General features: G+C 44.4%; 9 protein-coding genes across 9 annotated transcripts, besides 1 other annotated feature; 5 read left to right on the forward strand and 4 right to left on the reverse strand.

Annotated features, from left to right (window-relative positions):
• Positions 1–290: 290 nt before the first annotated feature.
• On the reverse strand, positions 291–2376 carry TSTA_022340 (dimethylaniline monooxygenase, putative; the record flags this gene model as incomplete). Its single annotated transcript, XM_002484369.1, has 5 exons — positions 291–749; positions 814–1862; positions 1943–2006; positions 2068–2172; positions 2230–2376. 5 exons carry the CDS (start codon positions 2374–2376, stop codon positions 291–293), a joined length of 1824 nt encoding a protein of 607 aa, XP_002484414.1.
• Positions 2377–3400: 1024 nt separating this feature from the next.
• Positions 3401–4975, forward strand: TSTA_022350 (dibenzothiophene desulfurization enzyme A, putative; the record flags this gene model as incomplete). Its single annotated transcript, XM_002484370.1, has 3 exons — positions 3401–3676; positions 3727–4022; positions 4093–4975. 3 exons carry the CDS (start codon positions 3401–3403, stop codon positions 4973–4975), a joined length of 1455 nt encoding a protein of 484 aa, XP_002484415.1.
• Positions 4976–7112: 2137 nt separating this feature from the next.
• On the forward strand, positions 7113–9853 carry TSTA_022360 (subtilisin, putative; the record flags this gene model as incomplete). The annotated part of the gene is made up of 2 exons (XM_002484371.1): positions 7113–7178; positions 7280–9853. 2 exons carry the CDS (start codon positions 7113–7115, stop codon positions 9851–9853), a joined length of 2640 nt encoding a protein of 879 aa, XP_002484416.1.
• A 306-nt stretch (positions 9854–10159) lies between these two features.
• Positions 10160–12561, reverse strand: TSTA_022370 (pantothenate transporter, putative; the record flags this gene model as incomplete). Its single annotated transcript, XM_002484372.1, has 13 exons — positions 10160–10231; positions 10288–10478; positions 10549–10613; positions 10685–10923; positions 10982–11071; positions 11136–11209; positions 11284–11456; positions 11514–11612; positions 11660–11733; positions 11814–12001; positions 12056–12067; positions 12138–12231; positions 12283–12561. The coding sequence occupies 13 exons, from the start codon at positions 12559–12561 to the stop codon at positions 10160–10162; spliced, it is 1650 nt and encodes a 549-aa protein (XP_002484417.1).
• Positions 12562–13584: 1023 nt separating this feature from the next.
• Positions 13585–13608: a sequence feature (AT_rich).
• A 403-nt stretch (positions 13609–14011) lies between these two features.
• On the forward strand, positions 14012–15334 carry TSTA_022380 (alpha-ketoglutarate-dependent taurine dioxygenase; the record flags this gene model as incomplete). The annotated part of the gene is made up of 4 exons (XM_002484373.1): positions 14012–14155; positions 14222–14954; positions 15006–15139; positions 15198–15334. The coding sequence occupies 4 exons, from the start codon at positions 14012–14014 to the stop codon at positions 15309–15311; spliced, it is 1125 nt and encodes a 374-aa protein (XP_002484418.1). The 3' UTR covers positions 15312–15334.
• Positions 15335–16585: 1251 nt separating this feature from the next.
• TSTA_022390 (uncharacterized protein) lies at positions 16586–17090 on the reverse strand (the record flags this gene model as incomplete). Its single annotated transcript, XM_002484374.1, has 3 exons — positions 16586–16751; positions 16806–16901; positions 16957–17090. The coding sequence occupies 3 exons, from the start codon at positions 17088–17090 to the stop codon at positions 16586–16588; spliced, it is 396 nt and encodes a 131-aa protein (XP_002484419.1).
• A 462-nt stretch (positions 17091–17552) lies between these two features.
• Positions 17553–18372, reverse strand: TSTA_022400 (uncharacterized protein; the record flags this gene model as incomplete). The annotated part of the gene is made up of 2 exons (XM_002484375.1): positions 17553–18151; positions 18333–18372. 2 exons carry the CDS (start codon positions 18370–18372, stop codon positions 17553–17555), a joined length of 639 nt encoding a protein of 212 aa, XP_002484420.1.
• A 978-nt stretch (positions 18373–19350) lies between these two features.
• On the forward strand, positions 19351–21076 carry TSTA_022410 (monooxygenase, putative; the record flags this gene model as incomplete). The annotated part of the gene is made up of 9 exons (XM_002484376.1): positions 19351–19598; positions 19656–19699; positions 19749–19954; positions 20018–20287; positions 20339–20471; positions 20523–20540; positions 20593–20757; positions 20840–20928; positions 20990–21076. The coding sequence occupies 9 exons, from the start codon at positions 19351–19353 to the stop codon at positions 21074–21076; spliced, it is 1260 nt and encodes a 419-aa protein (XP_002484421.1).
• A 907-nt stretch (positions 21077–21983) lies between these two features.
• Positions 21984–23660, forward strand: TSTA_022420 (uncharacterized protein; the record flags this gene model as incomplete). Its single annotated transcript, XM_002484377.1, has 9 exons — positions 21984–22080; positions 22133–22166; positions 22217–22299; positions 22366–22497; positions 22559–22761; positions 22816–22903; positions 22962–23078; positions 23129–23333; positions 23393–23660. 9 exons carry the CDS (start codon positions 21984–21986, stop codon positions 23658–23660), a joined length of 1227 nt encoding a protein of 408 aa, XP_002484422.1.
• Between the last annotated feature and the right edge of the window lie 345 nt (positions 23661–24005).

Genomic DNA, 24005 nt, shown 5'->3' on the forward strand with positions numbered 1-24005 from the left:
GAAGGTTGAGCGGGAGGAATGACGAGGTGGGATCGGAGACAGGAAATCACGCTAAGCCGTTTAAGGTCTAGCCTAATTTAACTGACCAATGATATGAATGTCCTCATCCATCCAATCATATCCCTGCAACATGACCTAGCCCTAACAGACTCATATACGAAAGGAGACATAATTTGGATGTGAAAGAAAGACATCAACGCCTACTCAATGAGCCAGAGATCTGATTGCATGCCTAAAGCTCTATGCTATACTGAAGGAGTCAGCAGCCCAGAAGAATGAATAGAGATAAACTAATCATTCCAATTCTCGTGCAGAGTTGCAATGTCAATTTTCCCAACTTCCTTGAGATAACTCGTCAGCGAATCTTTGCCGCCAGACTTCTCACGCTCTGTGTATCCATTTCCAAAGTACTCAAATCTATTCCTCTTTCCTCCTTCAGATCTTTCAAAGACAAAATCCTCCCATCGCGGATCGCGGCTGATATCAAATCGGTGATGGCCTGTTCCAGGCCATGAAACCAAAGGTCGGGACTTTCCAAATCCACTTTTCCACCAGCCATCACATTGGTCGCCAATCACCTTGTCGTCAAAGAATGCAGTTATAATTTCGTTGAAGTCGTCTGTTGCCTCTTGCGATGGGTATATAGCCCGGTATCCTTGACCCTGAACTTTGCGGATAACCTTGGAAATATACGTAGCAGAAATCTCCGTTTGCAGAGGAAATGTACCTCCCAGGCCATTAGTATTCGCCTTTGATGTAGTCAGCACTCGTTAGTCATAAATAAGTATCATAGGAAGATCTATATGCACGAACCTGGACGACTGCAAAGTAGTTCGGAAAGTTGGGTGCCATGATACCAAAGTATGTCTCTGGATATCCGATCGGGCCATCCTCAGCCCACCGTTTGCCCAAATCTATCCCATTCTTCCCGATTGTGGGAAATAAAGGGAGAAAGCCATTGCGGAAGCCAGTAGCTACAATGACAATATCGACAGGTCTCTCTTTTCCGTCGTCTGTCACCAGCCCTGTCTCTGTAGCATGTGTGATTGTCGTACTGTCTATGTAGTCCACCTTTGGATGGCGGATTGCATCGAGATACCCTGCTGAAGGGATTGGTCGCTTACATCCTGGTGCAAAGTCAGGGACCAGGCGATTGTACCAGGACTTATCTCCTCCGAGTCGTGCCAATAATTCCTCCTCGTATTTCTGGCGTATCTGGTCATTTTCCTTACTGCCGGAAATCATTCCCTCGTATCTGCCGTGGAAATATCCCTCTATTGTCCGGCGATACTCTTGGTATGCCTTGGGATCCTTGTCAAAGTTCGTCTTCTCTTCGTCAGTGAATACATGCGCCCCTGGCAAGCCAATTTTGGGAGCGATGAGGTTTGGATTGAACGCCGAAACGATCCATTGCCTGGACCTGACATATTGGTCAATATGTGCGGTGTCGTCAAGTATGTCGACAAAGATCTGTTGCCCGCTGGCCCCATTGCCTATCACCGCGACACGTTTACCTTTCAGCTTCTTGGTAAGGTCGTCTGTCCACTCTGCGGTATGAGCCACAATCCCTTTGTAAACTGTCTCGAGACCGGGTATCTTTGGATATTTAGGAACATTCAATCTACCAGCAGCAGATATAAAAAAATCCGATGTTTCCGTGAAAATATCTCCAGTGGTTAAATTCTGGACTTTGACCACCCACTGCTTTATATCATCTGACCAAATAGTAGACAAGACCTCGTGTTTGAGGTACAGGTGGTCATCAACTCCAAACTCCTTCACAAGCCTTTCGTAGTACTGGCGGATCTCGGCTCCCGAAGAATAATATTCAGACCAGTGAGTGTTTGGGGCAAAGGTGAGTTCTAGAATTGGCATGGTGATCTTGTTAGTCACTGACAACAGACAGTATTTTCTAATCCGCACTCGACAGCGGGACACTTACGATAACTGTGGGATGGAATGTCACACCTCACACCAGGATAGCGATTCTGTGCCCAAGTACCACCCTACAGTTATATTATCAGACTTGGGAATTTTGTTTAGTCAAAATCAGGAATTCAGACTTACGACCGCATCTTGTCTTTCAAAAACCTTGTAGGATAGATTGGCGACTTTCCGAGGAATCAATATAGAAGCAGAGACACCAGCAATCCCTGCACCGACGATGATCGCCTGACCGTTTAATCAACCAACACATTCTATGTACATGGATATGTAGCTGTTTCTCACCTTGACTGAAGGTGCCGAGTCAAAAGGCCGATCTCTGGGTTTCCAGAGCTCCTTTGGAGTCTCTTTGACTATATCGCCGCTCTGAACAATAGGTTGTGGTGATATGGTTTCTTGAATCTGTTTCAATCTCTCGATAGCTCGTGCCATCGCTATAATGTACTATCGTCGGTTGGGTAAATCTTGGTGTTTGAGTTTACCAATGTCGAGTTTTGGTCTTTGGTTTAGAGATATTCAAGCGATGTGAAGTTTTCAATCCATAAATTCTATGAATGAATCACAGTCAAGAAATAATAATCGACTCCATGTAAGGTCGGAGTCATTTCCGAGTCCAATAAAATATCATGTTCACCAAATCACGCAATATATACGGAACCCGTCATGGTCTTCTTTTAGGCCGAATGGCGTCTTAGATAAGGAATACTCATCAACGTGACAACTGCTTTCAGTGTCATGTTACCCTTTAGTTAAATGGATATCAAAAATTGAATACTCTGTATTCAGCGGACAAACATGGTTTTCCGGACTTTAGCCTTCGATTTCTGATTACGCAATATTAGACACTGCTGATGACAACGAGTGAATTAACGAATTAACCTCGAGATATACTGGTGGTGCATAACTTGTATTTTCCTGTAATGGTTTTGCTTGATTTCAAGGTGGGAGTATCATTGAAGCTTGGACATGGCAAGTAACTTGTGTAATCTCCCGGAATGATCAGACACAGAATACCAGGAACTGCGGTGGAAATGTGTGCCTATACGAGTCGGGTAACTGCTCCATTTACTGAAAAAAGCGAAGTTGCTTTGCATAGCTATTAGACAGAGGAAGCCTTCTCCAGGTATCGATAATTACTCGAACAGGTATGAAATCTAGGAAAGTCAGACATCCCGCCGTTGCAAGGTCGGCACGCGATAATAACCCTAAGAGTGACTAGATAGTTATGTTGCGATATGCATTAAGTAAAAGGAGAACGGCGGTGTTCAGCCTTTTTACGAATGTCGTGACCAGCACGCCAGATTAGGCAGTCATCGCCTCAACAGAAGGAGGAACCATCAATGAAGGCCGTGATGGCCAAGATATTCAAGAATATATAATACATCGTGTTTCTGTGGCTACTCAGCTACGAACCACTTTCTCCTCCATCACTCAGCGATATTCCAAACCGAGAAAAATGGCCGAGAAACGTAAGAAGAGAATTCATCTCAATGGATTTGACATGTTTACTGTCAGTCATCTGTCCTTCGGACAATGGCGAAACCCTAAAGACAGGTCTAAAACAAAGCGTCGTGATCTTTCATACTGGACGGATCTAGCGAAGACTCTAGAAAAAGGAGAATTCACAGCCTTGTTTCTCGCTGATACTTATGGAATATACGATACTTATAAAGGCAGCGCGGAACCTGCAATCCGGTATGGTGCTCAAGTACCGATGGGGGATCCTTCCATTGTAAATGTTATCGATTATTGCCCACTGTGCTCGTACTAATATTGGTGAAGCCGATCACTGCAATGGCCTCGGTAACCAAAAACCTGTCTTTTGCAATTACGACCTCCACGTCTTATGAGGCGCCTTATGTCGTTGCAAAGCGATTCTCGACCCTAGATCACCTGACCCAGGGTCGATTCGGATGGAATATTGTTACGTCTTGGAAGGCGTCAGCGTCGAAAGCCGTAAGTCTCAATACCTTTTCTCTGATCTGGCGCGATACTGAATTGTTACAGCTTGGACTAGCTCTAGTCGAGCACGATAAGCGATATCAAATCGCGGACGAATATTTACGGGTTTTATATAAGTGCGATTATGCCTCTGAGAATCTCAACTGGTACTTGCTATGCAACTTACTAATCCCGTTGTGACTGTAGATTGTGGGAAGGCAGTTGGGCAAATGATGCTTTGAAGGAAGATGTTGAAACCGCAGAATATGCCGATCCTGATCGTATTAAATATGTTCACCACCATGGGGAGCATTTCAATCTTGATGGAATACATATCCTGGACCCCTCCCCACAAAGAACGCCATTTTTATTTCAAGCAGGGACTTCACCTGCAGGAATTGCGTTCGGCACTACTCACGCTGAAGCAATATTTGTGGCAGGGATCAGTCCAGAAGCTCTGGCTCCTAAGGTGAAACAGATTCGTGCTGAGGCTGCTAGAAGAGGCCGTGACCCGAATTCTGTAAAGATATTCCCAATGATAACACCCATCATTGGCCGGACAGAGGAGGAAGCCAAGGAGAAATATGAAGAGGCTCTGAAATATGCCAATTATGAAGCTGGTCTCGCTTTCTGGTCAGGAGGGAGTGGCATTGATCTCAGCCAATTTGATCTGGATCAGGAAATCAAATCAACCGATGTCCATGTGGATGCACGTGTGCATACAACTCTCAGCCATCTTCAAAATACCAGCCCTGATATTCCGGCATGGACACCGAGGAATATCGGAAAATGGATTGCTCTTGGTGCGAATGGACCGATTCCAGTTGGGACACCTGAAAAAGTAGCAGATGTATTCGAAGAGTGGGTCAAGATAGCAGATGTGGATGGCTTTAATATCGGCTATGTTATTTCACCAGGGTCATTTGAAGATGTGACTGAGCTATTAGTGCCAGAATTGAGGAGAAGGGGATTGTATGACCCTCTGCCAGGAAGCACTCTCAGGGAAAAGATATACGGTGAAGGTCAGAAATCTTTGAGAGACGATCATGCTGGGAGCCAGTACAAATATGGGGTCTATGGTGGAAATTAGAGAGGAATACTAGAATCAGGCAGCGGATTTTATGATTTATTTCACCGTTGGTTTATATGCCTGTTGTATATTACCACATCTACACTAACCAGAAGAGACAGTGTTCGCTGCTTAATATGCAGGACCAACAACTTTGGAACGTTAGTACCTGTCGGTTTATCTACGTCTAGGTCGCTAGCACTAGTCACGTAGAACAGCTATTCCGACGAGCTGACGAGCCTGATCAATATGGTATGGAATTCCTGATATTGATGACTGCCCCCCAAGAGTAAGGGGGACGGGGAGTGGCTAACTACATATATACGTGTCGGAACGTTGGTTTACTAGAGCGATGACTAAGCGAAGGCGAGCACTAAACAATACGTATAAGGAACTAGGTCTATTTTCCGGCACTCCTCTAAAACCCCTATCTAGGAGTATTGAACCTGTTTTTATATACAAGATTCCATAGAAGTGATATCACCAAAAGTCGACACTTGTGCAAATCGAACTTTCTAGAGATAGGCTGTAAAGTTGATTTGTAATGTTCAATATCGCGTCGGAATGTGATGCCAATTCTCGAAATTTCTTGATACGCAAATCTTGTCCTATTCCCAAATTGGTTTAGTTCATTCTGAGTTCCAACAATACGCGGCACGCACGTGCCGCGTTAGACTAACTGATATCCAGTGCCGAAACGCGCTAGGTTTGATATTCACGTTCCGACAGTACCATATATTAAATCTAATTGATTCTAATAATTGCATTCACAGGCTGAAGATTCTGAGAGAGGACTCATGGAGGTCTCAGCTGAGTAACAAATTGAGGTGATCTTGATGGCCATCACAACTAACAACATAACTTAACGTACCGAGCTTCTCAAAATTTTGCTTTCACTTTCAAAATTGGGTAACATTAACAAGCAATCTTTAGAAGCTTTAATAATCATATGTTGGGAATATCACCTCACATCACATATCACCTTTGCCAGCTATTTACATCCATACTAGATCATCTAGTATGCGCGCAGCTTTTTGGTCTAGTTGGTCAAAAGCCCAACATCATATCACTGCTTACCAAGGTGCTCTACTTTAGGGCATGGGGGCCAATTCCGCGCCGCGCAGCTCTGCTTACCCAGAACACAATCGGAAAAAGGTACTAGTGGTGCCTGGAGAGACGAATGGAGACTCCTAGGTTCTAGTCTCAAATTCGAGACTTGAAAAAAAGTTGAGAACTTGTCAGTATACGGTCATTATACATTGATAATCGAAGTTATCTATCTGCAAACGTTCAGAAAAGTGAACAATAGCTAGTTCGGTAAAGTCTACTTGACGGTTCCATTGGTAAGTAAATGAGTAATTCATTTACTTAATAAAGGCACCCCACGGGAAGTTACATATTCGTCTTCGAATGGTTGATGATTACTGATATATGTAAACTATGACAGGCAAGGGGCCAAAATGTGGTAGTCCGTAGCAAAAGACATGGTAAGACATGGTAAATTACCTCAATTAGAAGGGTGGGACCGCTCTTGTCAGTATTAAGCACAATACTACAATAAAAGTCGCTAAATGATTTAGTCTGCACAATTCAATGTGGGATTTGAATTTGTGAAGCATGCTATGCCTGCATAGCCTAGGCTCACACCTATGGCCAGTTTGTCAAGCTTTGGTGCCATACCGAATCTTCGGCCAGGTTAATTACGACCTCCAGGTTCTTTAGTATCTGCTCCTTCTCTGTCTGACTGTTTTATTCTATCACCTATAAATGATGTAGTAGACGCAGAATTTGTGGGCAATGCTAAGGTGCAGACAGTATGTGACATCGCTCCAAGTGTCTTTCTGAGAGAACATTATAGATGCAACATTAATTCCCAGGGTGCAGCTATTTTTTGACTCTCCTACCTTCGATATCCATATATAACTTGGAACGTGTCATTCCCTAGGGCTAGGCCATCTACTAAGGTATGGAACTCAATCAATCGCCCTCCATTCCTTAGCATATTGCCATAAGACACTCTTTTTATCTTGGTTGAAGTTCTATTACATCATTCTTTTCATTCTCTTCAGTCACCCAGACACTGTCAATAACGGCCTAGGATTAGGACTAGAGCTATGTTTTCTTCAAAAAGTGGAGCAAAGCTCCTGGCTCTGTCCACATGTCTTTTTCCGGTCATCGAAGGAACGAGGTTTACCAACTCGTCATCTCCGTTCATTCCAGGGAGGTACCTTGTTGAATATTACGATAGTTCTGTTGTAAGTACATTTGAAGCATGTCACTACAGGAATAGAATGAGGGATCATTCCACTAATACATTGTCGCCAGACCTCACATTCATTCTTCTCGACACTTGCTGACAATTCTATTGCGGCTACACCGGTCATTACCTTTGACTTTTCTTTGTTTAAAGGCGCCTCATTTAACCTCGACGATGAGATGGATGAAAAGACTGATATACAGAGAATATTGTCTCTACCTTCCGTGAAGAGTGTGCATCCAGTGCGTGCATACTCACTGCCAGAAACATCTGGATATACAGCTGGGTCATCTTTCCCACTACCTCAAACTGTAGATTCAAAGTTAATAAAGACTACTCCTGACACTTTCAGTCCACATGTCATGACCGGTGTTGATAAACTCCGCGCTGAGGGCTTCCTCGGCGATGGGATCAAAATTGCAATTGTGGACACGGGAATCGATTACAACCACCCAGCTCTTGGTGGATGTTTTGGCGACGGATGTAAGATCGCCTTTGGAACAGATCTTGTTGGCGATGATTATACGGGAGAGAATACACCGGTGCCGAATGATGATCCTATGGACTGTGCTGGCCATGGCACCCATGTCGCGGGAATCATTGCTGCAGAATCAGTTAACCCGGAATTTACAGGCGTCGCCCCTAATGCGACAATCGGTATATATCGTGTCTTTGGTTGCACTGGCAGCACTAGCGACGATGTCCTAATTCAGGCATTCTTGATGGCTTACGAGGCAGGCGCTGATATTATCACCGCTTCAGTTGGGGGTAATTCAGGATGGAGTGAAGATCCATGGGCTGTTGTTGTCTCTCGAATTGTGGATGCCGGAGTTCCTTGTACACTTGCGATCGGTAATGATGGAGGAACTGGTGTTTTTGTCGCATCTTCTGCCGCTACAGGACGTGGAGTTACTGCAGTGGCATCAGTGGACAACGTTGTCACTCCGCTACTGGTCAAGAATGCTACCTGGTCTACTAACAATTCAACAGCTCAAACATTCGGGTGGATACCATATACTCCTTCCAATATTCCCAATGGCACTTATCCCCTCTATGATATTTTGAATGGTAGTAATGATACTACGCTTCCCTGCAATGACAACTTCACTCTTCCGGATATTACTGGAAAAATTGCTCTGATACCCTATGATACGTACTGTACTGACGGATCTGGAATGGTTGGGAAAGTCACGGATGCTGGAGGCAAGTATATACTGTGGTACTCTGCCAGGGCTGGTGAGATATACCCTATCAATGGCACTGGATATGGCATTGACTCATTCGGGATGGTAACCATCGACGTGGGAACCCAATGGACTGGAATTATGGCCACCGGATCTCCAGTTTCTGTCAATATGATTACTCCAGTCTACGAGCCTTACTCTGTCCAGTTGACAGTGAACAATGTCACGGGTGGTCTTATGAGTTATTTCAGTAGTTGGGGCCCAACATTCGAGGCCGAGGTCAAACCACAAATTGCTGCACCAGGAGGATCGATTTTGTCGACATACCCACTCAAACAGGGTGGTTACAAGGTAGATACTGGTACATCCATGGCCACCCCGTTTGTCGCAGGCTCGATTGCTCTAGTCATAGAGGCTCGCGGAAAGACAGATCCAGCTACGATCAATAACATCCTATCATCGAGCGCTAACCCTAAAGCCTTCAATGACGGCGAGTCCACTTATCCATACCTTGGCCCGGTTGTACAGCAAGGCGGTGGTCTGCTGAATGTCTACAATGCAGCACATACTGTAGGTGTGCTGAACATATCAAGCATATCATTTAATGATACTGCGAATCTGGTCAAATCAGCGTGGTTCCAAGTCATGAACACCGGCAGTGAAAGTGTCACTTATGATATCAGCTACACTCCCAGTGGAACTGTATATACATTGCCATCGGATGGTAGCGTTGTGCCATCAACATTCAGTGTTGGGTCCGCCCCAGAGATTGTGCCGTCTAGTGCGCAGTTATCTGTGAGTCCTAATACCGTAACCATTGCTTCGGGGCAATCTGCCTCTATAGAGGTTACAGTGTCTCTCCCAAGTGATTTGACGGCCTCTCGTATCCCTGTATACAGTGGCTACATCACTCTCAATGGAACTAATGATGAATCTCTCTCATTGCCTTATATGGGGGTGGCGTCAAGTCTCAAGGACGCCGTTATACTCGATAGTGCCGATAAGTTGACGTATTTGTCTCGATACTTCAATGTCTCGGCTGTACCAGACGGATTTGCTTTCACGCTACCACCTCAGAATAGTACTGACGAGGAGAAGAAACAATACGATTTCCCAGTTCCAGTTTCACCTGACTCCTTTGGAACCCGGATACTTCGTGTTGACCTGGTTCCAGCCCATTCCAACAGTACTGTAAAGACCACCGAGGTTCTTGGTGTGAACATCGCCGGCTCGATAGTCAACTTTCCAGCCTACGAGCAAGGCAGAGGTTCTTGGCATGTCTTTTGGTATGGCCAATTGAGTGATGGAAGTTTCGCACCTCCCGGAGAATACTACCTCCTCTTCCGCGGTCTCAAGATTTTCGGTGACGAAAATTCAGGGAATGATTATGAATCTGTTAAGAGTGTAACATTCTCTCTCACATATGCTTCGCCCAAAACAACCGATGTTTTGGCATGATCGATTTACCAAGCGGGATATACATACTTAGGTAGCAGTATGAATATATGTAAGCATATCTGGTGAATATAGAAAGAAAAGGAGCATAGTCTTTCCAATTTCTAAACCCTTTACAAGCATCTCTGTCTCTAAGCAACTGGGTGAGACAATACCGTTGGTCTCTGACTGGCATACAAAAAATCACCTGATGAATCCTTCACCTTGGAAGTCACAATCTAAGTTCTACCCGTATTCACTTCATCTCGACCTTTCCAGCCGATACGTGAATATGCTAGAGCTTCCCATGGTACGTATTGCATGTAGATATCAATGTGCGAAAACAAAGTCTAATCTCTTGTTTCCTTGGTCGGTTGTTGCTTTAACGTAGTTGACCTTCTCCTGTTTTCATGTCTCAGTTTCGATTTGGATATCGCTAGGTATACGAAATGAGGTACCTCTTCACTCATGGCAGCCAGTCTCTTAGCTTTCCACTTATTCCTCGTGATATAATAAACTTTGGTCAGGACGAACAGCATGATGACAAGGGCATTTATGATTATAAGACTCGTGTTCCCCTTGTGATAGAGCGGTGCGTCGTCAGCTCGATAAATATTCGATGATATTACTCCTCCTAATTGGACCATCACTAAGTAATTTTGTTAGCACCTGGATTGCAAAAGGAGGAAGGAAAAATAGAAAAAGGAAAGGGGAAATACTATTGTATACAGCCGCAGAGACGGAGCGTGTTCGTACAGATCCAGAGTTTTTCGAGCACCATGCCCTAATGATTTCCAGGACGTTAGCAACATCAAATTCATATAAAAAGAAGGGAATTACAAAACCACAACTTACACCAGGATAGCATGACAATATGGATAACTTAATAGAACAGTGATTAACGCAAAGGTACCCCATGGGCCCTGTAACTCTCCAGGCCAGAATCTCAAGGCGATAATGCACGGCAGTGTCCAAATTGACTGCATCATGCTGATAAATGTCCTCTCACGGAATCTTTCACTGAGCCATGTTATCCCGAGCAACGTGATAATTCCAGCAACTGTGGCAGGTATAGTGAGAAGATTTGTTTGAAACTACAAGAGATTAGTTCTCCAGAAAAGATAGGTAGAGCGAATTCCATAGAGTACTTACGGCATTGAATCCAATATGTCGCAGAGATAAAGTTAAGTAGTACGCTACTGGTCCCTGGGGAACATATGCGATTAACCCAAGTGCGTAAATCTAGAAAATATCAATCATGTACCTAAAGATTCATGCAGGAAGTTGAGTTGGAGTCAAAACTCACCGGCCATAGGTCGTAGTCGGTCAGCGACAACCATAGCCTTTTCGGAGTTATGGCCATGCGGTTGTGCATGTCACCTGGTGAAAGCTTGCATTCAGAATATGCGCTTCTGGCTAATATAAATGATATGATATGATAGGAGGAGGAATACCTTTGCTTGGATCGTCTCTCAGAATTCGATTCACAACAATGCTTAATTCCCGATCACTAAACCAGCCCTTGGGACGAAACCAGGTATTTGTTTGCACAGCCGAAGCGGGCATTAGAAAGAAAGACGCTATACCAACACCTAGAGTGATTAAACCTTCGATAAGGAAAAGATATCTGCAAAGGTGGATTTAGTTATCGGAAGGTCTGCTAGTCGTCAAATAGATTGTTTACCTCCATCCTGAGATTCCATGGATCCCATCCAGATGAAAAATGGCAAATGCCAATAAAGATGTTAGCATTCCAGTAATACTCAGTGAGGTCCAGAAGAAACTGCCTAGGGTTAGCGTTTGGTCATTCCCGTGAATCTGGTATAAAACCTCAGCCGAATGGGAAGTTCATGACTTGTATAAAAGTATGATAGCCATAGAACGACATCTGGAATAAATCCGCCCTATCATTTCCCGTTATGAGAGTTAGCTTGTGATCATGGCCACTTGTGTCCACCAGTATGATATCATTGTTGGTTCTTACCTCGAGAACTCCGAGCAGGGCTCGTGTGGCGTAGAATGTACTTCTGCTATTCAGGGCAACTTGACTAATTGCCACTATGGACCAAAGAGTCATTTGCATTGGTATCCATCGATCTGGGCCGAGCTTCTTTGAAACTAGTTGAGAAGGAAGTTCGGCTAATAAAAAAGAAACTAAGAATATTGTGTTTCCTGTAGTCACAGTGAGCACAGCACTTCCCCTCCAAGCGCGATTGACTTCCTCACCATAGTTATAATCTGATACACGATTGTCAGCAGGTTTGCCCAGTTGCTCCACGTACCTAGGTATCGAAAGGGTACCACAAACCATTCGTAGATAGCTTTAGATCTTGTAACATGTTGTCTGATATGGCCTGTTTAAGATTGCCTCTATCCACCTGAAGGGCAAAAAACATAGTACACTGGGAAAGGATTAGTACTTATCATTGGTTGATGAAATGGTAGGTACATACTGCCCATAGACAGACATGCCAGTCCAACTTTCGTACCAATTTCCGTTCCTCTTTTCGCGTCCACTCGAGACTAGGATCTAGCAAATGGCGGCATTCATAGTTCGCTTTCTCGTACAATTCTGTATAGTACTCGAGAATCTTGGGGTTAGAAAATATATTATGAGGAGTGTTGATGTCGCCACCAGCACTCTTTGTACTTTCCACCGGAGATGCTTCAGGACTCCATGTACTTATGGCGGTCTTCTGAACAGCTGCTTCGCTATCAATTTCACTTCCCATTTTCAAAGGTATTCAGAGTCTTGATTACTATGGGAGCAGATATAAAGTCTTGTCAATGTTAAGCTGGATCCTGATCTCTATATATTCCTGGACTATATTTGTGATATATCCGTGGTATCCTAATTACTTGCACCACTTCGTTCAGATGCCCTTTGATTATATGGAAGATGGAATTTTGGCTGTCTGTTGCGTGATCTATGTTATAGTGGTCTATCAGACGTTGGTCACTGCTAGCAATCTAACGAGCGTAGAGGGTGATAACGGCGAGCGCAACAGTTTCAAATTGAATTGAACGTCTTCCTCGGACCTTTATTTTGATTTTCATATAGATAAGGAGCGATGCAAGTTCCTCAAATGAGAAGGTGGCTTGAATGCATGATATTTGAAGTATCTCCAGCCACAACCAATGGACAGGTGTATCTGGCATGGCGAGTAGTCAACCAAAAGGCTAGCTACCCACGAGCTGCATGAATAGTACGAATAGTGTCGACGAAATTATCTGATATAGAAGCTAGATGACGTTTGAATCTTGATTCGTTTGATGCACAAGCTATAGTTTGGCAGCACGCCTTCTCACGGGATTAATTCGCAAAGTCTCTGGACCTGTTTGATGATGGATGATTTGAAGGTTATATCTCGTTATTCGGAGATGGCTTCTATCTCCGTAACTTTTACTGCCCAGGTATCATACAGCGTTGATAAGACCATGGAGGTGCGTGCGGGGTCGGGGTAATGACATCGAAAATAAGGTACCTGACGTGCTGCTCTACAACAACACATGTTAACAGCATCCGTTGTGATCGATTGGAAGAAATAAGTTCCTCAATGATGATATCAAAGCATAGAAGCACCTCATATCTTAAGTTATCGGCTTCCTGGTCTACACCGTTGCTGTCCGTGAGCATTTGGTGTTTTTTCAACTGTAAACGCCATTAGCGCAGGCCATGATGACCTATAAACTTGGATAGACACAACTTATGTGCTGGAAGACTCACATATGGATATATTAATCAAAACGAAAACTTTTTTTTATTTTTATTATTTTTTCCCCCCCGATAGAGACGAGTCCCGATTGCTTTAATTGGACTTCCAGGACAACAAAATTGCAATGATTTGGTATATCGCACGCAATCCAATCCCAGCAAATGAGCATGCAATGAATGCACATCCCACGCGGACAGTCAATGGAAGCAGTGGAAAGACATAATGCGATATTTGTGCCGAGTAGCCGGGAGGTGATATCCTCCAATGTGCATAACAGTACAGGGATGGTGTGTCCATTGTCGGCAACGAACCCGGAAAAAGTATATATAGAGCGAAGAATCTCATCTTACATCCACCCATGCTACACTGCTACACAGAGCCATTATTCACTTGAAAGAATTCCAAAGTTCCCGAGGCCATCTACTCTGCCAAGCTCACTATTCAGTAACGCAAGAGACCAGTCAACATGGCTCCCTCTGTGGCCGTGATCCTTGAAAAGCAGGAGACATCTTCTCTAGTAGTACCTACCAAGGCTACATCTGGAAATGATGAAACATCTCCTAAGATTAGGAGAATCGTTGACGAGGAAGATGGCAAGACTCCGGCCAGTGTAAGCGTCCTGTCATAAAAGTGTTCGAGCGTATAAATTGACGTAAGTCATGGGCATTCTCGATAGTACCCTCACTACCTGCCTACATGGGACCATGGCGAAAAATACCCACCTCTTGAGCCTTTTGTCCATGTCGAACATGGTAAAGACGCGGATCCAACTTTCAAGGACCTCCTACCAGAGGGCTCTTCTATCCGCAAACTTACACCAACAACTGGATCTGAAGTTCGTGGAGTTCAATTGAGTAAACTATCAGCTGCTGGAAAGGATCAATTAGCCCTACTAGTTGCCCAACGAAAAGTTGTCGCCTTCCGGGATCAAGATCTCGCGGACCTTCCAATTGAAGAAGCTCTAGAATTTGGTGGTTATTTTGGCCGCCATCACATTCATCCTACGAGCGGTGCTCCCGAAGGACACCCGGAACTCCACATTGTTTATCGCAATGGCTCAGATGGTGAGGTGGAAGCTTACTTTGCCAACCGCAACAGCAGCGTACAATGGCACTCGGATGTTTCCTACGAGCAGCAACCACCAGGAACGACTTTTCTCTATATCCTCGACTCCCCTGAAGTCGGTGGTGACACTGCGTTTGTGAACCAGGTGGAAGCGTACAACCGCCTATCTCCAGCCATTCAAGAAAGACTCCATGGACTAACAGCAATACATTCTGGTGTTGAACAAGCAGAGTTTAGCAGAGGTCGGGGGGGTGTTGTGAGACGCGAGCCAGTTACAAACGAACATCCTATCGTGCGGACTCACCCCGCAACCGGTGAAAAGGCTCTGTACGTCAATGGTGGCTGTAAGTAACTTCCACTACTCTTTAAACTTATATTGTCTGATTTTTTTCAAGTCACTCGTAGCATTGTTGGGCTTAAGAAAGAGGAGAGCGAATCCTTGTTATCATTCCTGCTCAGTCATATAAGTCGTGGAATCGACTACCAAGCTCGTGTCCGATGGGAGCCTAAGACTGTTGTTGTGTGGGATGTAAGTTTGACAAGAATTATCCCTATCACAGCATGCCGATTATTGACATGATGCCCAGAATCGAGTCACTGCACACTCGGCTATCTTCGATTGGACTACTGGTGAACGTCGTCATTTGGCCAGAATTACACCACAAGCAGAAAGGCCGTATGAAACACCGTACAAATCATGAACATAATATATGGAAAATATAATGAATATAAATTGATGCCTCGAGGTAAAAGGCATCCTTGATTGTGTGCTTACCTAGATATCTAGTATACTATTGCAGTCTACTTAGGTACAGAATAAATCTAACTATAACGCGGACCAAATTTGCCCGGGAATCTGCCACTTTTAGTAGGTATCTGTATCCTGAGGTCAGGGAGCTGAATTTGTATTCCGCGTGCCTAGAACGATAATTGCACAATGCAGTATCAAGGAATATACTGTACCGACACATCTCCCTAGATAGGTAGAAACAGTACGGCGTTTTGGACATACAATAACTCGAGTTTACATTGTATGTATTTACTCCACCTAGGTACCAAGGTAACGGCTATAAAACCGGCAAAAATATATGTGAGGAACACTCAAACTCAGATATAGGTTCTGTGGAGGCACTTAGGCTAAAATACGCGTCTGAACAGCTGGGTCTTCTAGTCTCTCAGTATCGTGGATGCTGTCGGGCCGGGAAATATGATATCGTAATCGTCACTAATCTCGTTCGCGGTGTATTCCTTTATAAAATATGTTATTGGATGACCAAAGAACAATAACAGCTTTTTAGACGTTGTACGCAGCCATTTATAGGACGGGCTGGTCGTCATGAGACGTCAAACTTTTATCAGAGATGTGGTACCGGATATGAGTTCATGGGCTCATTTGACTTGGAGGAACAGTTTGATGATTGGTGTCTTGAGCGCGTGCCGTCATCCTGGTCTCGAGCACTTTCGAGACGCCTTCTCTCAAAGATAAGATTTAGTTTTGACTTATTGCGACCTTTCCGCACGCAACATTATGATGGAGGATGGCACAGTAACAGCTATCTTGGATTGGGAGCATAGCGGATTTTTCCCAAAGTACATGGAATATGTGACTGCAATAGAAATTTGTGATGGACACGAAGACTAGTAGAGACCAGTTCTAAAGGGGATCCTTGAGCCTTGCGGGTACCTGAGGCAGAGATTCCTAGCCCAAATCAAGAATCGAGGATGGTAAGTAGGGACTGGCACTAATGAAGAACTGTGATACATTTCCCGGTCCATTTTTAACGTCTATAAGTGTCCATATCCAGAACGATTCGTGATTTTTCTGAGTCCCCACCACGTCTTCTACCTGGAAAGCATTCCAAGGTCTTTACCTTTACATGGCTCAAACAAATCCAATCGAGCGGCATTTCCCCCAGAATGATTACTGGAATATCATCCGTGTTTGCAAGGTGCATGTGTACAATGCAGCGCCTAGTCAGCTATTCTCCTGGTTCAAACCAACCAAATATCGGGTACCTGGGTATGCGGATAAGAGTAACTCCCTTGTTTGGCGTAACAAATTGTCATAATTTGACGAGAGATTCAACCGAAGGATATCCTTGGCGGTAGCATTCTCCAAAAGAGGTATCACGGTTTGCACGCTAAAATGAATGTCAGTTTCATCCATGTTATGACATCTAAACTTGGATACTTACTAGCTCCAAAGAATGGGATCCGGGTCTAATTGCTCCGAAACAAACACCGATATCATATTGTTAGCCGCCATCAACGTATCCTGTAATTTTATCCAACTTTGCATGGTCAAGTGGTCAGTATGTTGAGCAAGCGCATCTTTAACCAGGGTACCATGTAATGATATCTTTGTAAACCAATATAGGAGCTTCAATCTGCTTGCGTTCTGAGCCAGGGTGCCCTGACCAGGCTTCGGCGACCAGTCCAGAAATACCGGAATTCCGGTTGACCAGTTGTACAGCTGGCATTCGAGTTCCTCAATGACTGGGTTTTTTGAATCAAAAGAGTGGTATTTCTCCGTAGTTATGCTTGCTTTTCGAATTCTTGCCAGTATAGCCTTCAGGCTGGTCTCTGCTAGAAAAAATGTGTAAATTGTTCGTGTCGTGATAGGCAGATATGTGGTCGTGGACTCTTCGCAACCGAGTGGAAGAGCAAGTATATCCTGGAAGTCCGTCAATGATGTTTTTGGAAGCCCATGGACGCAATTTATGATGTCTCTATGGGTACATTAGCGAGTTATCTCAACTGACAATAAGAGAGTCTTCGAATACCGTTCCAAGTTCAAAGAAATCCAATACAAGCGAAGAATGGTATTTCTCTCTGTATCTTCTCTTTGTGGTTTATGTTCTAGGTCCCTTTGATACTTAGTCAGCTACGTATCTTTCACCGTTTCTTCCACTTTTTAAGAGATGATTGCAACTGGGTTTGACTTACCTCTGAATTAAGACGTATAGTGTCGTACAACCTGCGTGTATGTGCTTCCAGGCTTCCATGAGCTTGAATTGACGATACAGATAAATACCAGCAAGAATTTCAGTTTGCACAAATTCCAGACTAAAGTCACAGTGCACACGAGCGAGGATTGACAGTGCGTATTGAAAATCGCCCCTTCCAGAGCCGAGGGTGGAGGTATCACACTCTTTGACAATTGCCACAAGAAGTAAAGCGAGACAAGTTTCAATATTATCTCCATAGCCATGCGAAATCACAGAGGAGACAATTGTCATCGCAGCGAGGTCACAGATGATAGGAAATAAGGGGCATATTTTATCGAAGAACTTTTGCACTGAAGAACTTAATTGTAACACTTCTGATGAAGTGAAGAACTGCGTTGCGCTTGGTGACTGAGCTAGCGAGGATCTAATCTTTGAAGTGGTATTTTGGTCGAATTTGGGGCTGACAGGACGCGATATTCTCTGCTCGTCGGAGATGCAGTAGGACAACTCATGCCTATTGAATTGCAACAAGGCAACAGCCGCGGAGTCTAGTGAAAGACTACTTTCTGCAGATGGAGATGTCCCCTGTTCGGCTAGAACACGAGATATAATTGAATCATGCCGTTGCGTTATTGAAGAAAGGTGCTGAATCGATTCTTGTATACTATTCATTTGCTCGGTGAGATTGTTCAATTGAATAGCCACACTATTTTGACCCGTTAGCTGCCTATATGACCAGGCTCGTTTACTCGTGTGATATGACTTGACTCATACCGTGATTCGGTTGTCGCGTGGTAGTTGCATCGATAGCCATGCTGGACACAGAAGCCACATACAGGACGTCCTTCATTGCAGCGAACTTTCTTTTGACGACATGTATCACACGCCTCGTGATTTTGTCAATTCCAAGCTAATGCTGTAGAGACTTCCCGAGTACTTACGGAAGAGGCTCGGGACGCTCGCCGCGAATACGCGGAAGACTCCCTGATACTGGACTTGAGAGCTAAAGTGTTTCCTTCATGGCTGTTGTGGCCCTCTTTCTCTCTTAGTCCTTCCCGGTATCGACGTGATTGGCTTGGCTGTAAACGTTTAAGATGCCTATTATATGAAGTGGCCTCGCTCCTCGTCCATACTGATGAGTCTGCCATGATCTGAAGTCATATGAGAATATATCATCCCTTAAATAACCTGATCTGGAAGTCACAGGGCGATGCTAGGCTCTGACGGAATATGAGGCCAATGTTATGCAGTCGCGAGGTCGGCTTAAATGTCGACTGCGTCGATTTCAGTGCGAAAACTTGGAACAAAGGCAAGGTCCCATATAACTAATCTTGATAAGAGACATCTTCGGATATATGGCTTTGTAAGTCAGGTTAGCACCGGATCTATCATACCGTTGAAATCAGTGCGAGGAGCAAAATATCCATTCCATTCCAAGGCTTGCCAGGGCGAATGCTGCGATATAGGTACAGACCCACTTAAGCCCTAACTAAAATGGCGAATTTGCTACTGGTGAGCACGCACTTTTTTCCTTGGGAATAAACATCCTGCGATTGGCTGGGAACGGAAGATATCCGACTGTTTAAGCAAGCCAGAGGAGTCTCAATTACGGATCACGTTGTGTATTTCGGCCTTGGATGATAGTAAATGGAAATTTAAATGTTGGAACGAAGTACTCTATGTCTATCGCTTTTTAAGCGCTTCGAGCTACGAAAGCTTTTTTTTTCCTTTTGACGTTTGTACATGTCTCACTAGATGGTCACCACCAGGATCAACTGCGAATAGTGATAGAATGTTGGACAAGATTCGTGTAGCGATCATTGGTGCCGGGCCTGCTGGTCTGGGTGCGGCAATCGAATTCCAAAAACTGCCATTCGTTGATCTCAAAATCTACGACCAGGCAAGGGCTCTTCGTGAAATAGGAACTGGAATTAGCATCCAGAAGAATACATGGCGCATGTTGGATGTAATGGGAGCATCGAAGAACATAAACCCCAATGAAATATTCCGTCCGGCCGACGGCCACGCACTACAACACCGGTAGGAAAGAGTAGTCTCAAATAACGGCAATCGCTATAGAATCTAACATATTTATAGGAACGGACGAACCGGAGAACTTCTCCTTACAATTGAGCAGAATGGTTGTTATCTCTAGTGTGTTATTACCCTTCAATGGCTGACAATCCCCAGATGGTCCTCCCGAGCATTTTCATGCGCGTGCATTCCGCTCAGTTCTACAAAAAGCTCTTCTATCCAACGTTGACAAGTCACGACTCCGCTTAGCTTCTCGTCTTGAGAGGGTTGTGGGAACACCCACCAAGACATTACAACTTCACTTCCAAGATGGCCATGTAGATGAAGTTGATTTACTGGTTGGTGCTGACGGTGTCCGGTCTGTCAGTTAACCCAATCACGGAAACAAAATGTATGGGACGAGTTACTGATGTCTCAACTTCCAGGTTGTCAGAAGTTTTGCATTCCCGGATCATAAAATCGCATACACTGGAAGAACTGCATACCGTGGACTTGTTCCAACGGAGAAGATACTCAGTATACCTAACTTTCCAGATGCAGTCACCTTTTGGCACGGACCTTCGGATTGGGTGTATACTTGCAACTTGAACGGAGGAATATACGAGATTACGGTCAATGCCAACGAATCCGCAGATGTGGCCCGTGTAAGCTGGGGGGAACAGGCTACTCTTGAAGAGTTTAGAAGGCCATGGAAAGTGAGTGTTTAATGCTTACCATACACATTTATGGTGAAGCTGACGAGATAGGAATTTGCACCCATTATACAAGAAGTTCTCAATAAAGTGACAGACGTCCAGAAGTTTGCTCTCTTCGCAGGTCCTAGACTTGATTCAGTTGTATCTCGCGGATCTATTGCTCTGATTGGAGATGCCTCTCATCGTAAGCCCACTCGTCAAACCTTGGTGCATGTACACTAATAACTTTGAACAGCGTTATCAGGTGCATTTGGTAAGTTTATCTTGATAGCTGTTTTGCGTTCTTAGCTGACATCGAGATTCAGGCGCCGGTGCAGGTTTCGCCCTAGAGGATGCTTTCGCGCTGGCAAAATCAGTCGCCTGGGCAAGAAGTCGTGGATATCAACTGGGAGACGCTCTCGATTTGTATGATCAAGTACGGTCTCCACATTATCAGTCAATGGTTAGTTGGAAATTGAAAGCTTACCACAGTTTCAAACCCTCAAAACTGACATTTTGTTTTCGTGAAGTATGATATTTTGGATGGTTTCAAGGCATCGGACCGAATTTTAGAAGTAGGAAACTTTTCATTCGACGAGGGAGTAGCTCACACAGTCCGCAACAAATGGAGCAGACAACACAAATGGCTGTTCGACTACGATGTATGTCATCATCCTGTTCAATCCCTAGATAATTCATTTATTGACAATCTCTGTCTTGTAGGTACAAGCAGTTTGGAAAGAGGCAGCCGCACTGGAGGATTCGAAGAGAAGGCATAAACGAAGCGTAGAATTAGGAGCTCATCTGTGAACAGTTACAGGTCAGATAGAAATTTCTACAAAATCCATTGAAAGTATCATGGATAGAATTTCACATATTTAAGCGACATGATCCTGTTTCGTGGCATGTTGGCGAGGGCGAAAGAACAACTCAATCCAGTAAAATATTTCAGCAAATAAACCCAATTGAATTTTTAAGATACTGCAACGCACTTAGGTACCTATTTTCCTCGGCTAACTTTGTACTGAGAGACTGAAATACCCTAACATCCATAGCAATTAGGGATTCGACGGATCGACCTTTGTACCTTTTAAATAGTACTTCGCAAGCGATACTTATAATCACGTCAATTCGCACACCGAAGTAATGTCACCAATCATGAGCCTTGGAGACGGAATACCATCCGGAACTATTTTGAATATGAATCGATACCCACAAACTCTGCAAACTTTCATGGTCTGATATGCGTGCTGGGAGGGTTTAAGAAGACGTTGAATCTCCTTCAAGATAATGTAGAGACATTAGCTCAGGCACCATTTGAACTTCTACCTTATTTTCTGTAGTATCTGCGTCACGTCTATCCAGAATGCGACACATCTATCTTCATCCTTGGTATTGATCTTGCTCTTGGACCGCATCTGAAAGCTATTCTTTCTACTTTCGGCAACTAACCTCTGGTCAACTTGAAACAGGTACAGCGTGATCGTTGTCGCATGGACGGCGTTCTGTCACCCTGGCATGTTTTCTGCCCTAAATGTAGGTTGTCTTGTCAACTTGACCTGGTGCGCAACATTGAAGTGACCATGCCGTTTATCTAGGGCCTCGGCGTAAGCTATTTCTGCTGACCCCGAATCGCTCCATATTCACAGGGGTTTAGGCTGCCGGCGAAGAGTCACCAACATTGTCAAATATTGCTAATGCGGTTGTTTTTGGGACCATGACCGTTTTAGGCTTTATATCAGGCCTGGTGTGCAACAGAATTGGTGTCCGCTGGACTCTGGTCATTGGAACTCTAGGATACGCGCCGTATGCAGGTAGGGTTCATTCCTATTCTTACTGAGTTGTATGCTAGCTGACCATTGTTAGCGGCCCTCTACACGAACGCAGCCTTTGGGAACACGTAGGTGCATGATATAATGACGCGTACTCAGAGACTAACAAATTACGCAGGTGGTTCCCAATTTTAGGAGCTGCGACATGCGGTATTAGCGCTGTGTTTTTGTGGACAGCATCAGGTGCAATCAACCTTGTGGGTGTGTACTCCATATTCTTCATAGCTGAGGTCGACTGGTCAGTCAGCTCATAATATAAACCTACAGTACCCTTTGTCCATCATCGTGGACGCGCAGTGGCTACGAAATTTGCTTTTCAGAATGTTGGCGGGTTCATTGGTGGTGCAATATCCCTTGGTTTGAACATAAATCAAAACCGCGCCGGCAGAGTTTCAGATGGTAGGTGATTGCCCATATCAGCGCGCCAATAAATCATATTCACTAATAAACCCCTTTTTAGCAACTTATTTTGCGTTCATCTCAATCATGTGTCTTGGATTGCCTCTCGCAGCTACCATTCCTCGTCCATCACGAGTCAAGCGGAGCGATGGATCGCGTGTCGTTGAACATCGTTTCAAATCATGGAACGAGGAACTATTGAGCCTAAAGAGTGTTCTCTCGCTGAAAGGTTTTCTTTTACTGGTTCCATTCGCTTTGTACTGCGTACGAAGTACACTGTCAAGATATAAGATGCGACGGTGGCTAACGAAGCAATAGCAATGGGATCTATCCTACATGTGGGGTTGGAATGCAGTCTATCATACAGTTAGAGCTCGTGCATTGCTGAGTACTCTATTCTACCTAGGTAGGGGTTCCGTGTTCTTATTTGCCATGTACACCACTCCCAACTGACATTTGTTCAGTCGGTCCTACTATTCTTGGCCCAGTACAGGGATGGCTCATGGATAGGAAACGGTGGAGTCGTCGCACACGAGCACGTTACGGGATGACTATATACACAATAGTGACTGCATTAACTTGTGAGTAGCGCCGATTAACCAATGACAGAATCATTGCTGATTGAAACCAGGGGTCTACGGCTTAATCGTACAATACCAGTACGACAAAAGGGAGGCGGCCACGGCTATTGATATTGTCGATCCTGTCTTTGTCAAATCATGCCTACTTTTCATCCTATATGGACTCATTGAAAACTCGGGAATGATGGTTATTTACTGGCTCATTGGATCACTTGGGTTGGACCCTGGGAAAGTCGCATCCATTGTAGGCCTGGTGTGAGTATCCAAGCAGTCACATGGAAAATGACAGTTTGCTGACACTATCTTACTCTCAGGACGGGCATCGGTTCTTTCGGTTCAACTATGGCGTTTGTTCTGGGGGCCTGCAACGTTTCCTTGAAGTGGCAATTGTGGGCAAATGTTATTGCCTTTCTTGCCAGTCTTCCAGGTTTACTCTACGTGAGCTGGACGATGATAACCGAGGATGATAAACTCGAGGAAGCTACGACGGCCAATTATTCGATCACTTCTCTGGAGGACTCCGTCGAACAAAACATACCAGAAGTGTATACGAAACGTGGCGAGACTTCTAGCGGTATCTAAGTTCAATACTAACCTTTAACCCCGGACTATACCTAGGTATCTGGTTTTGCATGATATCAAGGATCCAAAGGTCTAATTGTACCGCCACACGTTGAAGAAATTATACCATACCGTAATTATCGCGACTCGGTCTGATAGCCTCATCAGCTCGACAGGATCAGTGTTGAAGAGGTGGGCTGCTACCTAGTTACTGAGGCAATATTACTTGAATTGAAAAGGATCACACATAATCTACAATGACTTCCTGTGACTTATACAGAAAATTGCAGAGAGAATGAGTGGCTATATAGAGAACTAAACGAGCTGAAACCCCCCCTATCACGAGAGACGAGAATTGAAAGAACA

The sequence above is a fragment of the Talaromyces stipitatus genome, genomic scaffold (genome assembly GCF_000003125.1).
Source record: "Talaromyces stipitatus ATCC 10500 scf_1105507295549 genomic scaffold, whole genome shotgun sequence".
Taxonomy (NCBI): Eukaryota; Fungi; Ascomycota; class Eurotiomycetes; order Eurotiales; family Trichocomaceae; genus Talaromyces; species Talaromyces stipitatus.